Source organism: Apium graveolens, chromosome 6 (assembly GCF_009905375.1).
Source record: "Apium graveolens cultivar Ventura chromosome 6, ASM990537v1, whole genome shotgun sequence".
Classification (NCBI taxonomy): Eukaryota; Viridiplantae; Streptophyta; class Magnoliopsida; order Apiales; family Apiaceae; genus Apium; species Apium graveolens.
The window spans coordinates 50,144,400-50,162,524 of NC_133652.1; the positions used below are offsets into that span (position 1 = coordinate 50,144,400).

Here is an 18,125-nt window from a genome sequence, read left to right on the forward strand (position 1 = left end):
TCACCAATCACCACAATCAGTACCCAACCATGACTATTTTTTCGACAAGCACTCTCAGAACTTGACTCTTGCATTAGCGTTAAAGATAGGTTGTTCCCTGTTTTTGGCCCCATCTACAAATATCCCCTGAATTTTGTTTTAGCCCATTTCTACCTTGCCAGAAATCCCTTTTCAAAACTTCTTTCTCTAACCTTAATGGCGGGCTAGTAGCGTAATCATTTCTTCCACATGTTCAAAGCATATTTTTCGACAAGACCGTAACAAAGGAAAAGAAAGAGTTAAGTCATCATACCATTGACCATTTTCCTGCTTTCTCCTGTATACGTCAACCTTTGTCTTGCCACCCTGGGATAAGTTGCACTCCAATTGAGCACAAAAGTGTAATTTACTGACAACAAACACACTCCCAAAGTTCCCACTAAATCCACATAACACATTACAGGGTGCTAATTATGATCCTGTCGCCTGTCCTACTTTAAGGTAATATTACTTATATCTCCTATATCACTGATCATCTTTCTCTTCTTCGTTTTAGAAAGTAGAGATGTTTTTAGTTATCCGAGTCCTTTACCTGGCTTGGATCTGCCCATATGAGGTTGCATTTCTCACACACATGAAAGAATTTCTAGTTCGACAACAATGTCAGTGGCTTCTTCACAATTGTTATCATCCTCAACTCCTAGGGCATAAATTAATAGCAAGTCTTGCCTACTTCTTGAACCCAAGAATATATCACTTACGTAGATGTACAACATTTGAACATACTCTCCACTTTTACCAAGATATCATAATTTAAGAGGATATACACTGTGTAATGACCTGTGAACAGGTAGATATCGACCTACTTTACCTTTGACATCTACTCAACAGCACCATCACATACACAGGCTCCCACTTACGAATCACAACAGCTGACTAAGTCTTGAAGCCCTGAACATGTGCACAGTAATACAGTATGCTGCCTTAGGAAAGTCTCAGCCCCCTATTCGGAAATCAGTCATTAAAGCCCTGAACTGGCATGATCTTCAATAAGTATTTTGGGGTATGTGTCTGGAGAACTAGGGGGTTCTGTTCCAGAGACCAGTACCACTTGAACCACTGAAATTCCTCAAATACATGGGACTGAGTCGGTTTGCTACAACGGGCACTATTCAGGCAAATACTGAAGAGGGAATTTCAAAATAAATTTTTCCAAATACGAATTTAATTATAAAAATTCACAATTATTTGTGAGCCCAATCCCATAAAGTTTAATTCTGTGTTTCTGTATCATTAGAGATGGGAGGACTTGAATCTATAGTTTTAATCAGCAGAGATATTTGAAATCAGACTTCAGCCAGGGGCTGATGGTGAATCGGAGGGAGATAACTATTTTATGCCACACAAGCAGATGTTATAGTGGAAATCCAGTGCATCAAGATTATGACTCTGGATAGATATAAGATCAATTTAAACCAACAACGGATAGCCACTCTTCATATTGCTGTTCGCAATAGGGAGATTAAAACTATGAGGATGTTAAAAGAAAGTTGTAGCAACAATCCATATGTAAAAGGGTGGACACTAAAAGCTCTAGCAGAATACCAAGGAAGAACATCTATTGATGATCATGTACAAAACTGTGAAACTAGAAGGTCAACAGATGAGCACAAAGTAGATGGCTTTCCAGACACATATAAACTACTACCGATGACAGATTTAAACCAACACCAACTGGGAGAATCAGTTATTTCGATCAATGTGTTTAAATTTTCATATTAATGGCTCAAGCCATCCCGCTGATACTGACTTTGTTAAATTCAATAAAAGGAGTCTCAGTATTTACATGAAGTTTCTAAAACAAAGTGCACCATCAGAGCAGTTTGCAATGTTAATAATCTTACCTTATTTCATAGAAGAGCTATTCAGTATCGCAGGTAAGCTTTGTGTGACTTTGAACAAAGAAACCTGAAATTGCAGAAATGAATCATTAATTTGATCTAAATGCTGATTAGCAAAAACCAAGTCTAAAAAAAATTCAAAAAAACACAGATCTTGAAAAAGAGTGGTTGTGCCATTATAATAAACTAATTACTCAAGTTGATATCATCCTCTGCCTAATCAAACCGCAGGTCAGAACTTTGGAGGCCATTATATTACCAAAGCTGTAAATTTGGAGAAAGCAGAATTAGAATGTTAAATGTCATCCGAGATGGAGACCACTTGTTTATATACCACAGAAATATAGACTTTGATATGACTCAACTAATATTCAAGACCTACCTAGGAATGCATAGAAAATCACTTAAATTTGAGGAACAGTAAAGAATATAATTCACAAGGTGACCACCTAAATTAAATCTGATCAGCTAACGAGGATATACACATCATACAGGGAAGTGAAAAGTGGAAACTAAATAAGTTAGATACGGAGTTGCTTCAGAGAACTCCTGACAGACCATATGTATTTATTGCTAAAAAATAACAGAAACATTAATACGCAATAATGCATTACGCCATACATATAAAAAATTTCCAATTCCTTTCATTGATTGGGAATTCTAGTGTGTTAAAAGGAGGCAGGCCAAAGTCATGCACTGTAGATGAGTAAATCAAGTTAGCCCCAGTGCTATAGGTAAATTTAATGGGCCAGGATCCCTGCTGCTATAAGATACAACAATTGAACAATGTTCATTTTCATTACATGGTTCCATTTGGAGGAACGACAAAATGGAAGTTGTACAATTGCTAGTGCTGCAGTCGGAATATCATTTCCTCTTAGTATTACTTCTAATGGGTAATGGATGAGCTTCTGTGTTAAAAATAAACTTATCCAGAGGAATCGTTTTGTTATCTCCAAACAGCAAGTATAAATACTTCAAAGTTTCACCCAAAAAGAAGGTTTCCATCTTGTCCCTTCTTCTTGGAGGAACAATAGTAACATCATCCAAAGAAGTGTAACCTCCAGAATCAACTTTTGTATACTTCTCAAATGCCTCAAATATATCCCAACCCCATTCCTGATATCTGCATGTGTAAACAAACAGTAGATCTTAAATTAAAATTTTGATAAATGAAAGCATTAATCTTGCAATTAACCTAGCAGAAAAAACAAAAAAATAAATAATAAAACAATATTATAAAACACATGGATCGTACTTTTGATCTTCTGTGATACGATACAAGATGAACAATGATTCAACTGTTTCAGGACGTAAAAGATTGTGACGATCAGCAGGGTGGATAATTATATCATGTAGATAGTTTGAACTTTTGTTACCACCACCGGGACCTTCTTCAGAGTTCCCCTGATTAAAATAGAAATAATTATGAACAATCACTTCTGAAAGCACTAGACAATATGAGATTTTAACTGACCTTCACATTGAAGTAGGCTATTTCTGGAGCAAGACCAGTGGCAGTTACAGAATACATCTCATAGCATGTTTTTGCCAACTCTTCTGCAAGTTTCAGATTTTCTATGTCTTCCAAAGTAAGCAAATTTTGTCTCAAAGCCTTTTCCTTAGTTAAACCTTTGGTGGCACCAAGTGCAAGAGTTCCAGGAAGGAAGCACACCTAAACATGTGAATATAAGTACGAGTTGGAAGATCTCTAAGAATACTAACCAATGTGTGTGCAAAGCTTTCTGTAGATGGTTCATTATCAAAATTATGGCTTAAAAATGAAAGAACTAAGAGTATCAAACCATTCACAAATAACAATTTCCAACATCTCAAATACGGAGCTATATGTCACCTTTATATGTGGATATATGTATCGAATTCAAGGGTGAGATGTAAGAGATCACGAAGGATGTCATTTCATAATTAAGAGTGTATGGTATTTAAAGACAAAATTGAGCTTTAGGTGAAAACAAAGCAATTAACTTAATACCTTACAGGCAGTCACTATCCATTTACCCAATGCAGCAGAGCATGCGAGAAATAATTAGGTTATTATATCCTATTAAACTTAGAATTATACTCGGATCTTAAAAGAACTGCTATGAAATAGATGCTAAACCATACCCAACATCATTTTCTTACGGAAGTCCTCTTAGCAGCTTTAGATCACAAGGAAAAATAAAGTTGCAACGCAAGATTGATATTTTATAATATAAAGATACATTCAACAAGTAAATATGTTATGAAGTAAGGAGATTAGCAAATTGACTGCTGAACCAATATTTTCAGATATAGTTAGTAAAACTGGAGGAGGTAGTTTGCACCTTAATTGGTATCAAAGACAATACTAAAAAGTTTAAACAAGGCGAATTGTCTTGTAGCTTAATTGCGATCTATAACATAAAGAGGGGCACAAATTAGTTACTTGAATCAATTGCCTCGTCCATATCTTTAATCCTTACAGTTACAGAATATTTCTGGTTTATATATTTGTTCTATGTTTTAAGTTACCAAATACCAACTTAGATGTCTCTACATGTATGTGGTTTTCCACTATATAATACTGAGGCTGAAAAACAGTTGAGAAATGCATACCAAGTGATCCATTTTTGGACTGAGTTCAGCACCAAAACCAAAAGGCAACTCCCCAACAAATACCAGTCCATTTGGAGTAGATTTTTGAACAAGAAGGTGCTTGACACCTTTCATTGCTTCTGCATACATGTCATATAAATATGTGTAGTTTCTATCTCTATGCTGAAGCCATACTTTGATAAGATATTCATAGTAGCTGTCTCCCCTGGATCCCAGTCTAATATTATTCCCACTAAATTCACCAGATGAAGGGCTGCAGTCAAAGAAAGAGAAAAAGGTAAATGACTCTGATGAAACCACCTAACAGTGAGTACTTAAGGAGCAATGTAGAGTGGAAGTCAGTCATATGTGATGTCATTTGCTGAAACTACTCAGAAAATAAGTAATAGGATGAACATTTCACTATCATAGGTTCAATAGTAATAGAAACATATGCATGCATCATGTCATTCCATTAACACCTTAAGAAAGCAGTTATAGGTACAATCCAGGCCAAGGATTTTGAATGATCATGTTACACTAGCCCACATTTGAGATATGAAATTCACTTCCACCTTCCACATAGCATGGTCCTTTTGAAATTTAATTTTTCAAGATGACTACGGTATGAGCAACAAGTGATAATAATACAACAAACGTCCATACCTTATGTAAATAGGAACCAGTCCTTCAACTTTTGGTAGGTTTTTCATATGTTCTAAAACCTTCATGGATTCCAAGCTGTACTTTGGATCACCTGTGAGATCGCTGAGATAATTAAACTCAAGTTGTAAAGTGGACGCTTCTGAAGTGCTACTCAGCCCATCAGGGGCAGTATGTGCTGAGCGATCACGTAGAACAACGTCACTGTAGGGAATAGCAGTTGGACTTGCTGTAAATGCAGTTAAAAGACGGTCAGCCAAGTTCCTCGCATTCTCTAAATAGACCGTTGGATTTGGTCCTTTTTCATATATACTTTTGCCTTCTTCCCCGCCACTTAAATGGTAAGCACTCAGAAGACCACCAACTACACGTATCGTAGTTTCAAACAAGTTGACTTGGCCTTTTTCATTAATTTTGTCAGGAAGATGTGTTTCTATCCATGAGCCCGCATCAAAGACGACATCGTCAAGTCCCATTATCATTGCTGTGTCTAAAGCATCAACAACAGTAGCACCAAGACCACCTAAACCATCAACACCTGTTTTGCTTAATGGCATTAGTTCATCATATCCCATGGCATACTGTTTGTATCCTGACCATGCATGAACAAATGCTTTTTTAATTTCTTGTTGCCTAAATGAGGGAGTAGTTTCTACCTTCCCAGAACCTTGAATAAATTTGCTGTTGTTACTCAGTTTATCAGGTGATAAGCGAGGAGGAAGCCTCGGAGGTTTTCTCCAGAACCCTAATCTATTAGTATTTTCGAAGAGTGAACCATTTCCTTTCTGACCACCAATATCTTCCGCTAGACCATCGGAAACAGAATGAATAGAGCTTGCATGAGATAGCATAAGAAATGTCATGCCACTGATCAGCAAAAGAATAAGAAATTTTCCAGTGCTGCATCTCATACAATCGCGCTTCATATTATTAGTGACCAAATTATGAGAAATCACCTGCAGAAGAAAATATCAATAACTGCAGGGTGCGGATAAATTATAGAGTTTGAATGACAGAAATGTACCTCACTAAAGAATTTAACAAAACGAAGTAAAAAATGAAAATAAGGGTGAAGGAAAACACTGAAAACTAACACACCGAGGTGCAACTGCAAATCCAAATTATAAATTTCTTCTATCACTGCCATACCATGTCCTCGGTTGTTTTTTAATCCCTCAAGTGATCACAGTGGCTAATAAACAAGGTGCACTAAAATACACAACCATTTTTAATACAATTGATAAAATACAAAAATTAGTACAGATGCATTAATTATCTTACTGCAACAGTGCAACTGCTTAACTGAGTTGGCAAATATATAAACATCTTAGACCAAGCTGTAAACATACAATGACATGAAATACCAAATAACAAAGTTTTAGCAATCACTCACTCAATATTTGCTTAGAGATTTAATTCATTTGTTCAATGTACAAATTATCACCAAATATTCAGATAAACACAAAGAAATTAAATAATACCAAAAAAACACAAAGAGACTGCTCGTTCATACGGATCAAGGGTGATTTTGATCCTGTGTTTATAGTCAGTGATCTGCTCACCCAGTTATAATATGATTCTCTTAATAAAACTTCCCTATCCGCACCAGAGCATCATTTTTTTGCCCATTCAGGCAAGAGAATCATTAGTATTACACCTAAAATTTAACCTGATTAAAATATTCATATTCCTCCGGATTATTCAACGTTTCACCAACCTTTTAGCACTCTTTACTTACTCAAACTGCTTATAGATAGAGATAACTTAGCAATAATGTTCAACAACACCAATGCAAGGCTTATAAGGCTTTCCAAAATCAGTTCAAAAATGAAGTAAATGAGTGGATTTATCTTTTAGTAATTTTAAGCAAACTTCCAATTTAACTAGGCCTGACAATGAATACAAATAACTTCAACTCAAATCCGAGTATCCGACTTGTTATAAGATGAACATGAATCATATTTGTATAAAAGAAACAAATCCGAACCCTATTTTACTAAATCCAATTTACTCTAACCATGTCATTATTACTTTGAATTTTGACTTGGAAGCTTGATTCAAATATAAGTACTTGTATTATGGTTCCCTATAATATGGCTCGATGTTAATGGACTAATTTGCATGTTATGTACTCAAGTATTTGCAAGTTCAAAATACTCAAACAAGTAGCTCATATATGTCACTCGAGCTGAACCAAATCAAATGCAAAGTGTAAGTACACAAACTTGGGCCAAATCTGTATGAGGCATGAAAAGAGTGTTCGAATCCGAATTAAGATTGAGAGAGCACGTTTAAATAACAAGTAGAATCTGACCATTTGAATATTTGACACGGTTTTACCCATAACGGTAACCCAACCCTGATACATCAAACACTTCACTATCTAGTAAAAAATTCAATAAAGAGAAAGTATGAATATAATTGAAAAATATCAAGTATAATTATCAAAAATATTAGTTTGTGAATATCCTACCTTTGCTGGAAAAATCTACCTAAAATTATCACTTCTGGGTAGAATGACTTTTGTTAAATTGGACTTACTTTATGTCCTTTCCCTTCCGTTATTCTCCTAAAAGAAATATATGGGCATGCTATTCAGAGCAAAAAACAGATTTAACTTTTCAGTCCACCACATCTGTGGCCTACAAACACGTTCAAATAAGTCTTTAAATACTTATCATGCAGCAGCTATGGATGTATCTTACTACATCACTGCAGTCTGCAGATTTAAAAATGAACAAAGAAACTAAATTATCCTCATGCAACAAGTTCCGAAACTAAAACTCTTTTCAAGTCATTAAAAAAGTTCAAATGTAGCACCACTATTCCCTATGGCTACATTAAAATCATTAAAAGAAACATGCGCACACACACACACACACAGCAAGATAAAAAGCAATATAAAGCACCAGTCTTGCAATATTAACAATCTAAACACAGAGAATATGTCTTCCTGCAACAACTCCCCGCCCTATACAGTATCAAACTCAACTAAGGATCCGCTTTGCAAGATTAATCACACAACACAAATTCACAAATATACGAAACTCAAGTACTTGACATAAAATAGAAACAATTCTATAAGCTCAGAATCGCTCCATATCAATCCAATTGCAATCAAACTAGCCACATTCCAATATACAAACAACCTCCACACATTTTTAATCAAATCAGATACAAATAGCAAGAAAATTAGTTTGTGAATTCCTTTCCTTTGCTGAACAATTCTGCGTGCATGTTTTTACAAATAAAGTAATTAACTTTGTTGACATTCTCTTACAAATAATGATAATGATATGGAGATGTTGTTGTAACAACGAAATTAGAGATACAGCCAACGATTATAAGCACATTTACCATATGTGAGCTAGGGAGAAAACAATCAATTTTCGAAATTTCATTCCCCGCATCTTAACTCAAAAGAATTGGCACATGTTAAATTTATATGCTTATTATTTTAGAATAAAGTGCATATTATTTCAGGATAAGATAATTTAGAAGACACAATTTAATATTTTACCTAAAATTATCACTTCTGGATGGAACGGTTTCAATTAAATTAGAGCTACTTTCCGTCTTTTTCCTTCCCACACTTTCTACTCATAGAAATATACAAACACACAAATTAAAGGGAAAAAAAACAGATTAAACCCTACTCTCCACCACCTCTAAAGCTTACAAAATACATTCAAAGTAATTCTCCAAACACTTATCCACCTGCTGCACACATCAAAAGTATAGCTAATAAACTGAATATTACCTCCCGAATTAAACAACTCTAATCCAATCATAAATCAGTTTGGCAATCAAAAATTCACTTATCAAACTCAACACAAAGATAAATTCACAAAATAAATTCCACAAAACAGTTGACATTTTTACGAAACTCAAATAAATAAATCGACACGAAAAGCTTGAACTCAATCCGCATCAATCTAATTTGAATCAAACAATCAGCATTTCAATACACAGAACAACAATATACAATTATCAATCAAATCAGGCGATCAAACATACACACAGAGATATGTATGTATAAATATGTAACCTTAGCAAGTGAACGAGGGCGAAACTTGGCGTTATCGTAGTGTAAATCTTTGGTAGAGTACGGCAAAGATTTATTAGACATGCCGATCAATTCCGATCCGTCGCCTGTATAATTTACATATATGTGTGTGTGTGTGTTTGTATGTATTGTTGTGTGTATAATTGGGAATTGAATTGACGGAGAATTTCGATTTATTGAAGCTTAAAAAGTCGCGTCTTGCGTTATATATACTGTCGGAGCATGTGTTATGTTGGTAATCACGCGCCGTTTGAGATGACTGGTTCAATGCTAGTTGCTTCTTTCGTCGTTTGCAAATTGCAATGGTGGATTGGGACCAGTGATTCTTTCAGTTATGTTGATACGTGATGTTTCAGCGCGTGTTGTGTACTTGGATATTGAATTTCAAGTTAGTTAGGTCAACTACTTCTATTCTATTATTTCCTTCGAATTTTAAAAGAGTAAAGTGCACTTTGTGTTCTCGTAGTTTGCCTATCAGAGCACTTGGGATACTAACATTCAGAAACTACCACGTGTTATACCAGATTATGAATATTTTAACAGTTTGCTGTTTTCCGTCATGTCCAGCCAACTCCGTTAGTTCAGTCGAGGGTAATTGTGGAAGTTCATTATTCTAGCGGGTTTTGAGCTATAAGTACAGTACAGCAGCCCCAAATCATTATTGGCCCTAATTACCAAAATTGTCTCACACACAAATAGAGAATGGCTCGCACAGATGAGGAAATCGATGCCATCCTGGATCTTGCTTGTTTCTGTGACCAGATGTCTGTTATGAAGACTCAATGGTTCGGGCCAAATGCTGGGAGGCGATTTAGGGTATGTCACAACAATAGGTGTGGGTATCATGAGTGGGTTGACAAAGAACCATTTGGACCTCGTACATTGGAGATAATAAGAAAAATTCAAGAGCAAGCACTTGACAGGGAGGGAAAGTTAAGACAGAAGATTGGTCGTTATGTGGACAGGCATGAAGCTGAGATGCTTAAAGTGAAGAAGAAGCAGCAGGAATTGGTTGCGGGAATGTTCGTGCTCGTTGGTCTGATGATGAACATGGCTGTCAACACCATGAATAATGTGACCATTGCTGATATTGAGGACGATGATGAGCTTGATGAGTGAATCTGTGTGAACTAGCTAGTCTATGTGTACTATTTATGTTTTGTGAACCTTCGTTTAATATGTGTAATGTTTATGTGCCTTTTGCCAATATATGTGTAATGTTCCGAGATTATGAAATCTAAAGTTTGGATTTTATGACAATATATGTGTAATGTTTGGAGTTTATATTCCTAGTAAAAGGTAAACAGATTGTAGCAAAAGATAAAGTACATTCAAAGATGACAAATAAATTGTCACAAATGTTGGTCACAAAAGTGACATAAGTTACTTAAACTTAGACCGAAGACATAAGATGACAAACATGAAAGATGATAAACACAGTATGTTCTAAAGACAAAAGATGCACAAGTGCCAACCAATACTACATTTTTTAAATTTTCCAAACTGGATTATCTCTTAGTTTGGCTTGCATTTCCCTTCTTCTTGCTTTAATATTTTCCCTGCTTGTGGTGGTGACCTTGTTCACAGAGGTTGTAGGACTTGGCTGGATTCCATGAGGAGTATTCTTCACCTTAGGTTGAAGCTTCTGCTTCTTGAACACCCCACCGTGACTATTATCATTAACTCTAGGTACTTGTTGCTGAGGTGCAGTTGGTGGAACCTCATGAGCCTGTTGTGCCTGAGGTTGAGGTGTTGCCTGAGTCTGTTGTGGAAGCTCAGAAAGTTTGTCCTTCTTTGCATTCTTCTTCTTAGTCTGTGCCACTTTCTCACAACCATTGGCAATGTCAGATGCCTATGAAAACAAACAATGTAACTATCAAATATCTTACATTACATATCAAGTATATATATAAGGAAAAAGTTAGATAGGTTACCCTAGCTTTGCATGTCCTTCTGTTGTGACTATACTCACTGCAGTAGGTACATTTAACTTGTGTATTTTGTCTCTTCAGCCTTGTAGCATCATTGCCAACAATGTCAGTTGCCTTGTTTCTTTTCTTTTTAGGTCTACCTGTTTGAGGTTTAACCTCTGGAGGAAGTGGTTTTGGATAGGGTGTCTCTTTCCACTATTCCTCGCCACAAATAGGCTCTACAATATACTTGTAACACTCAAGAAACATGTCCTTACTGTAACAGTTGTGAATGAAATTTTCAAAATTTTTCTTGCTCCATGCTATACATGCACAAGCATGATAGCATGGTATCCCTGATAACTCCCATTTCCTACATGCACATTTATGTGCTTCCAAATCAACAACCATTTCATACCCACCAGTAGTCATTGTTACCAGATATCTTGCACCACCACTCCATATTACATGACATCCTTTACTTTGATCAATTGCCCTGTATTTAGAATAAAATACATATTAACAAGTAAATATGAGATCTTATGGTTCAGTAGTGAAGGTTTTAGTGGTCCTTACTTAGTTAGCCTTCTCATTGCATTGGGACAGATTGGATTCAAGGCATAACTGTTGAACATCTTGTCCCTTCTTTGTTGTATCCTTTTCATGATATCTTTGTGAATAGCTTTAAGCATAGAAATTATAGGGAGGTCCCTATATTTTCTTATGGAACTGTTAAAAACCTCACAATGATTATTCACAAAGATATCACTTTTACAAATTATCCTGAATGAACTCATCGTCCATTGTGATTTGGGCTTCTCTGATAGCCACTCATAACATTTATTTGACAACTGTAGGAATGATGCATATTATTGGCAGACATAGGTAAATAAAAATACATTTTAGTGGCAGACATATGGTGCATTATATACGTGTGCTTGTTAAAGTTATAATGCATAATATACATTATATTTTTAAGTTCTTCCATGTGCTTGTTAAATGTGTAATCTGTTGTGGCCCTAGCAGCCAACCAGAGACACATTCTCACACCAATCCCCTTGTGGTCCTTCCACATATTCCTGTATAAATGCATGACACAAAATATGTGCTCTGCATTTGGGAAAATAATCTCCAATGCATTGATAAGGCCCTACAAACAAATGAATAATATGGGGATTAGTTTAATTATAATACATATATATAGGTCCAACCACATATATAAAGTATCATTTTATACCTTTTGCCTATCAGAAATAAATGTCCATCCTCCATCATTCTCAATATTAAGATCATCCTTTAGGTTTTGAAGAAACCAATTCCAGCTATCAGAGTATTCAGCTTCCACTACTGCCCATGCTATGGGGTACATGCCATCATTGGCATCTGTACCAATGGCAGCTAATAGTTGCCCCCCATATGGCCCCTTCAAATGACAACCATCCAAACCAACAAGAGGTCTGCAACCAGCTCTAAATCCTTTCTTCAATGGGCCAAAACATGTATAACATCTCTTGAATTTCTTCATTCCATCTCTGACTTCTTCTGCTTCAGTAACTATGAGTATGGTACTGTCAGGCATAACCTTCAGCAGCTCATTACAGTACTCCCACATCTTACCATATTGATCAACATGCTTACCATTAATCTTCTCCAAGGCCTTTCTCTTAGCTCTAGCTATTGCATATATAGAAACATGGCAATTCCAGTCATTAACTACTTTCTGCAGGAATGCTTGCAAGGGCCAAGTAGGATTCATCCTTATATCATCCTTATAGTAATTGGCAATCCACCTTGAATTTATTTGCTTTTGATGAAATGTTTGTGTACATGTGTGCTTAGGATTGTACACCTTAATCTGGTAACTATCAGTTCTCTGCATCTTTGAAGCATATATTTTCCATTCACATTTGCCTTCACATACAAACTTAACTCTGGAACCATAATTTCTACATTGTCTAATTGGCCTCCTCTCTAAGATTGCCTGCTTCTTCACAGCATCTCTAAATATCCTTGATGTTGCAAATAACATGCCCAACTGGAATTTTGGTTCTCTCATGTCTGTCTTGTGATTAAAAACTGGGAATGATATCTCATCTTCATCAGTAGAGTTGCAGGCCATCCTTTCTTCATCACAGGAAGCATAATGGCTAGACTGGTCTGATGCATATCCCTCATCATCTTCACTAACATTGTCCTGCTCATTTGTCTCATTTCCCTCTTTTGTTTGGTTATTGTCATTGCTTGGTTCAACTGTCTTCTCTTTGCCTTTCTTTACTCCTTCAGATCTGACCTTGCTTTTTTTCTGCCTTTCAGTCTCCAGAATACAAACTTCTTCATCTGTACTGTCCATATTAGATGAATCTGAATGAAAACTGCAGTCACTCAATTCATCAGCATCCCTTGTAGGGTTGTAGTCCTCATCATCTTCCCCACTGCTGTCATCTGTCATTTCTCCTTCATTTTCAACAACTCCCTCATCTCTAAATATTCCTTCAAGGTCTAACATATCAACTAGGGTAGTCCTTGAATAAGGTTCTGTACTAGGATCTACATATTCAATATTGGAATCTTGTGATGGTGCAAAATCTTGTGTTGCTCCATCAGTGTCCACAACAACAATAGGCTTCAAAATCATTGCATACACATATATCACTCTATCAGCAGGCATCATTTCACACATTTCCAATACATCTGCATCAGTTTCCAAACTCCACAAACCTTTCTCCATATTTGTTTTAGGTAATTTGTAAAATAATGTGTGACCACCAATATCACCACATTCATTTAACATTGACACTATCTCTATAATGCTCATGGTATCTACATCACACATATCAACAAAATCTATTTACCCACCACTATACCTCTTCGGATTATCTTCAAATTTACCTCCATGAAACAATTTTATGGTGAATAAGTCCTCACAAACTGTAAAAATTAAAAACAAGTTCTACACATAAATCATGTAAATACAGTCAAAAACACAAGGGACCACTGACACCAGTAAAGTTTAAGGTGTACATGAAAGATACTAATTGACAAAAAAAATCAATCACATGGAAGATACCAATTGACAAAAAAACTTTGACATGCATCATTATTTATCCCAGTAAAACCCTAATCCACACATATAAACCCTTAATTCATATACCTCACTATTAACCCCTAATTTATACTAGGTATATAAACCCTAATTAGAGTTTAAAAAAATTTACCTCCGTAATTAGGACCCTCTTTAGGTTTGTAAACATGTTTATCATTCCGATCTCTGAGGATCCACGGCATTGCAGCAGCACAAACAACAATCATAATTCCGGTCTTTGAGCTTGATCTGAAATGAGCGGGAGAGATACTTAGGAAAGGAACCGTCTTTAGTATAAGCCCACGTGCTACGAATGAAAAGACTAAAATACCCTCGACTAAACTAACGGAGTTGGCTGGACTTGACGAAAAACAGCAAACTGTTAAAATATTCATAATCTGGTATAACACGTGGTAGTTTCTGAATGTTAGTATCCCAAGTGGTCTGACAGGCAAACTACGAGTACACAAAGTGCACTTTACTCATTTTAAAATAAATCATGTGAAAGTGAAATTTACTATTAGGATTTTACTATTCGCCTTATATTTCACCGAGATAAATATAATTTTTACTCTCAAAAAAAGTTGAAAAAATAATTTTATATCAGAACTTACGGAAATATAACTTGCACCCCCAATTTCAACTTGCTAAGTCAGTATGTACTCTTTTGCAGATTATAATTAAAATGATAATGGGTAAAATTAGAACTTCATTTTAAAATATAAATAAATTTTAGTTTGAATTTCAAATATAAGTTAAAATATTTATAAAATGATTTTTTTTATATTAAATATTAATATTGACCAAAATATTTGCATTAAATGCACATTAAAATAATAACGACACCAAAGAACTAAAAATGAAACAATTAGATTTAAATTAAGTATATAATAAAAAAAATGTAAAAAGTCTTTTTTTATCGTAGGTAACCCAACTAAAATTCGAAACTCAACTAAATAGTATTATTCGAAAATTTTAAAGTTATTATTTTATAGCTATAATAAAGTTCATTTTTTAATATAATATGAAAAATAAGAAATTTAGTTTAGTTAATATTTTACTGAAATTTCCATTTTACCCTTTACTTTTTTAATTATAACTGTCAAAGGGGTGCTTCCTGATTTGGCGGGTTAAAGTAGACGAGTGCAAACTGAGTTTTCAATACTCTTAATACATATTTGTTTTTGAAAGGGTGTAAAGTGTATTTAAACCTATTTCACATGCTACTATCACTCTCTTGATAGTACATCGTGGCGTTGAATTGGATCCTTTTCTCTTCATGTTATTGTTTACAAAATTTTGCACTAGGCTGGTTCATGCAGATCAAGATCGGCGTTCTTTTTTGAGTAACTCTAATACTTTTGGTTTCCAGAAAAGAATTAATCGGTAGAAAAATTAAAAGTAATTTAATATTGACTTAATTGCATGAATAAGGTATGAGTTATAATTTTTTTACACAAAAATGACTAATATATAATAATAGATATCCGCACGATTATGTATAATTTTCTTGCCAACCGATTGCATTCTGTTAGTTATCTTTAACGGACGGTATGATTTTCATAAATTAAAGATGTAATTGCACAGAGATGGTCTAATTATAATATGTTTGCACAAAAATGATCAATCAATGTGTTATTCTCAAACAATACAACAAGAATTACAGAAAGGGGGGTTGAATGTAATTCTGACTGCTTTTTAAATTTTATGACTGTTCTTACTTAATATATATAACAGTGTTTGATTTCGCAAAAAGCGCGGAATGAAACTTGAATTGAAATCAAAATACAAAGTAATAAAACACAAAGTTTTAAAACTTTCTGGTGGATTTGAACTTATCCACCAGAGATATATATATTAGTATGAGAAATATGTTATTCTTCAATAGCACACAGCTGCTTACAAGTGAACTTACAAACTTACAGAGAAATTCTTAACATATACAACTTTTTCTATCTCTCTGAAAAATAATGCTTACTGAGTTAGTTGTTCTACTTACTTCTCTTGGTTTATATATTACCAAGTTACATGATAGTAAGACAAGATAATAAAATAATATTATATCTAGTCTAACTTCATGCTGCTACTTTACTCTATCCAGCATCTTTGAATATCTTCATGTTTGCATGGAAATGGTAATGCTTCTTTGTTCTCTAAATCCTGCAATTAGGCTGCCACATTCCATTTGCAAACACCCGACGCATGTGACTATGTTGTCACTGTCAACTGCTAATTTGAATATTATCATCCGTCGGGATTATGTTGATCATCCGTCGGGAGCCTTGTAGATCATCCGTCGGGAGCCTTTGTAGATCATCCGTCGGGAGTCTTTCTGTCACTTGACTCAATTTCACTTATACAGAATTACAAGATATTTTATATTTACAATTAGCCAACCTATTCTGCATATCAATCTAGTAGTCAAAATAACTTAAAGAATCCTACAGTGTCTACTCATCTAATACAATGTTGTTTGCAAAAATGTGCTACAAGACTTATTGTTACATAAGCTACACTCTCGAAGGATGTCAAAGTGTCATCCGTCGGGACTATAAAGTTCATTCATCGGGACTATATTAGAACATCCGACGAGAGCTACAAAAATACTAAGTTAAATCTACTAAGGTGTTTTATTTAACTTATCATCAAATTCACAACATATTCCTAACAATCTCCCCCAATTTATGTCTACTGGAATTGTAGCCATAAATTAAGAGGAACTTGATGATAACAAAACACCCTAAATGTACAGATTGAATAATAGTAGATGAAACTAGTAAGTGCTAAAATTTATTGAAAATTGGACAAAGTAAAGTGTACAAAGAGTTCTCACAATCATTATCAAGGTGCTCCTTTAGTCTGAGCAGATGTTTCTATTTCTTTGATGGTCTTGATTTCTTCCCTAGTTTCCAGTTGTTTTCTTCTATTTGATTTTGGAGTTGCCTGTGGAATTCAAATTCTTCAGCATTTGACAGATCTAGCTTTTCTTGCATTTCCAGTAGAGTCTCCTTACTTGAGATGCTCAATTGATCATCCAATCTGAAGAATCTTCTCACACCTTTGTCATCCATGAATTCCATTAGCCAGTAAGGCCTCAAGTGCACTATACTTCTTGTAAAGGGAATTGTTAGAGTTCTTGGAAGTGCATTTGAGGCTTTTCTGCTCCTCAGTTCTTCTATCTTCTTTAGAACCAATTTCTTGGCTATCACATTGAATCCAAAATTCTTTTTGAAGGATGAAAAGATCTTTATCAAAACATTACAACTTTCTTGGAGAATCCTGTGAAGGGGTCATATGATCTTCCTACCACCTTTGTATTTCAATACCAGTCTTTCAGGGAGATGTCTGTGAGCATCAATCCCTCTTATCCAAGTAGAGATTTATATCTGAAAATTCCTTGATGTCACAGATATATAGAAGATCTCCCTTGTTGACAGTTGGTTTAGCTTTGGTTAAGGTTTTGTCTTTGTCTTCTTTGCTTTGTTGAAATTTGGTAAATTTAGCTCAGGTATAGGCAAACTTTCTCAGTATATTGGCTCATCCTTGGGAACTATAGGCTCACCGTAAAAATTCTTTATTGGATCCACCTTAAATTCCTCATGTACCACTGATGGCTTGGATGTTTGAGTTGAAGTTGTAGATTGTTTGGGAATGTAATTTTCCATTTCCTCATCACTGAAGTCCAATTTTCTTTTGAAATGGAGCTTGTATATTAACTTCCTATTCTGTTGAGGTTCCTTGTGCAGTTTCTCATTCTAATATTCAGCTACTACAGGTTGCTTTTCAGAGATTTCAGTTACAGCTTTCACGGCTTGAAGCTTGGCTACTATAACAGCTTGCTCTTTCTTCTGTTTGAGCTTCTTAGCATCTAAAGCAACTTGCCTCTTTTCTTGCTTGATTCTTTCTTTTTCCTCCTTTTTAGCTGCTGCAAACTGAGGGTGTCCAGC

The 18,125-nt window shown here is 35.1% G+C and overlaps 1 protein-coding gene across 1 annotated transcript; it reads right to left on the bottom strand.

Annotated features, from left to right (window-relative positions):
- Positions 1 to 2,466: 2,466 nt before the first annotated feature.
- On the bottom strand, positions 2,467 to 9,493 carry LOC141666453 (mannosyl-oligosaccharide 1,2-alpha-mannosidase MNS3). Its single transcript, XM_074472469.1, has 6 exons — positions 9,169 to 9,493; positions 5,124 to 6,076; positions 4,479 to 4,731; positions 3,358 to 3,555; positions 3,139 to 3,287; positions 2,467 to 3,006 (listed from the first exon to the last, which is right to left on the bottom strand). The coding sequence occupies exons 1-6, from the start codon at positions 9,247 to 9,249 to the stop codon at positions 2,748 to 2,750; spliced, it is 1,893 nt and encodes a 630-aa protein (XP_074328570.1). The 5' UTR covers positions 9,250 to 9,493; the 3' UTR covers positions 2,467 to 2,747.
- Positions 9,494 to 18,125: the final 8,632 nt, after the last annotated feature.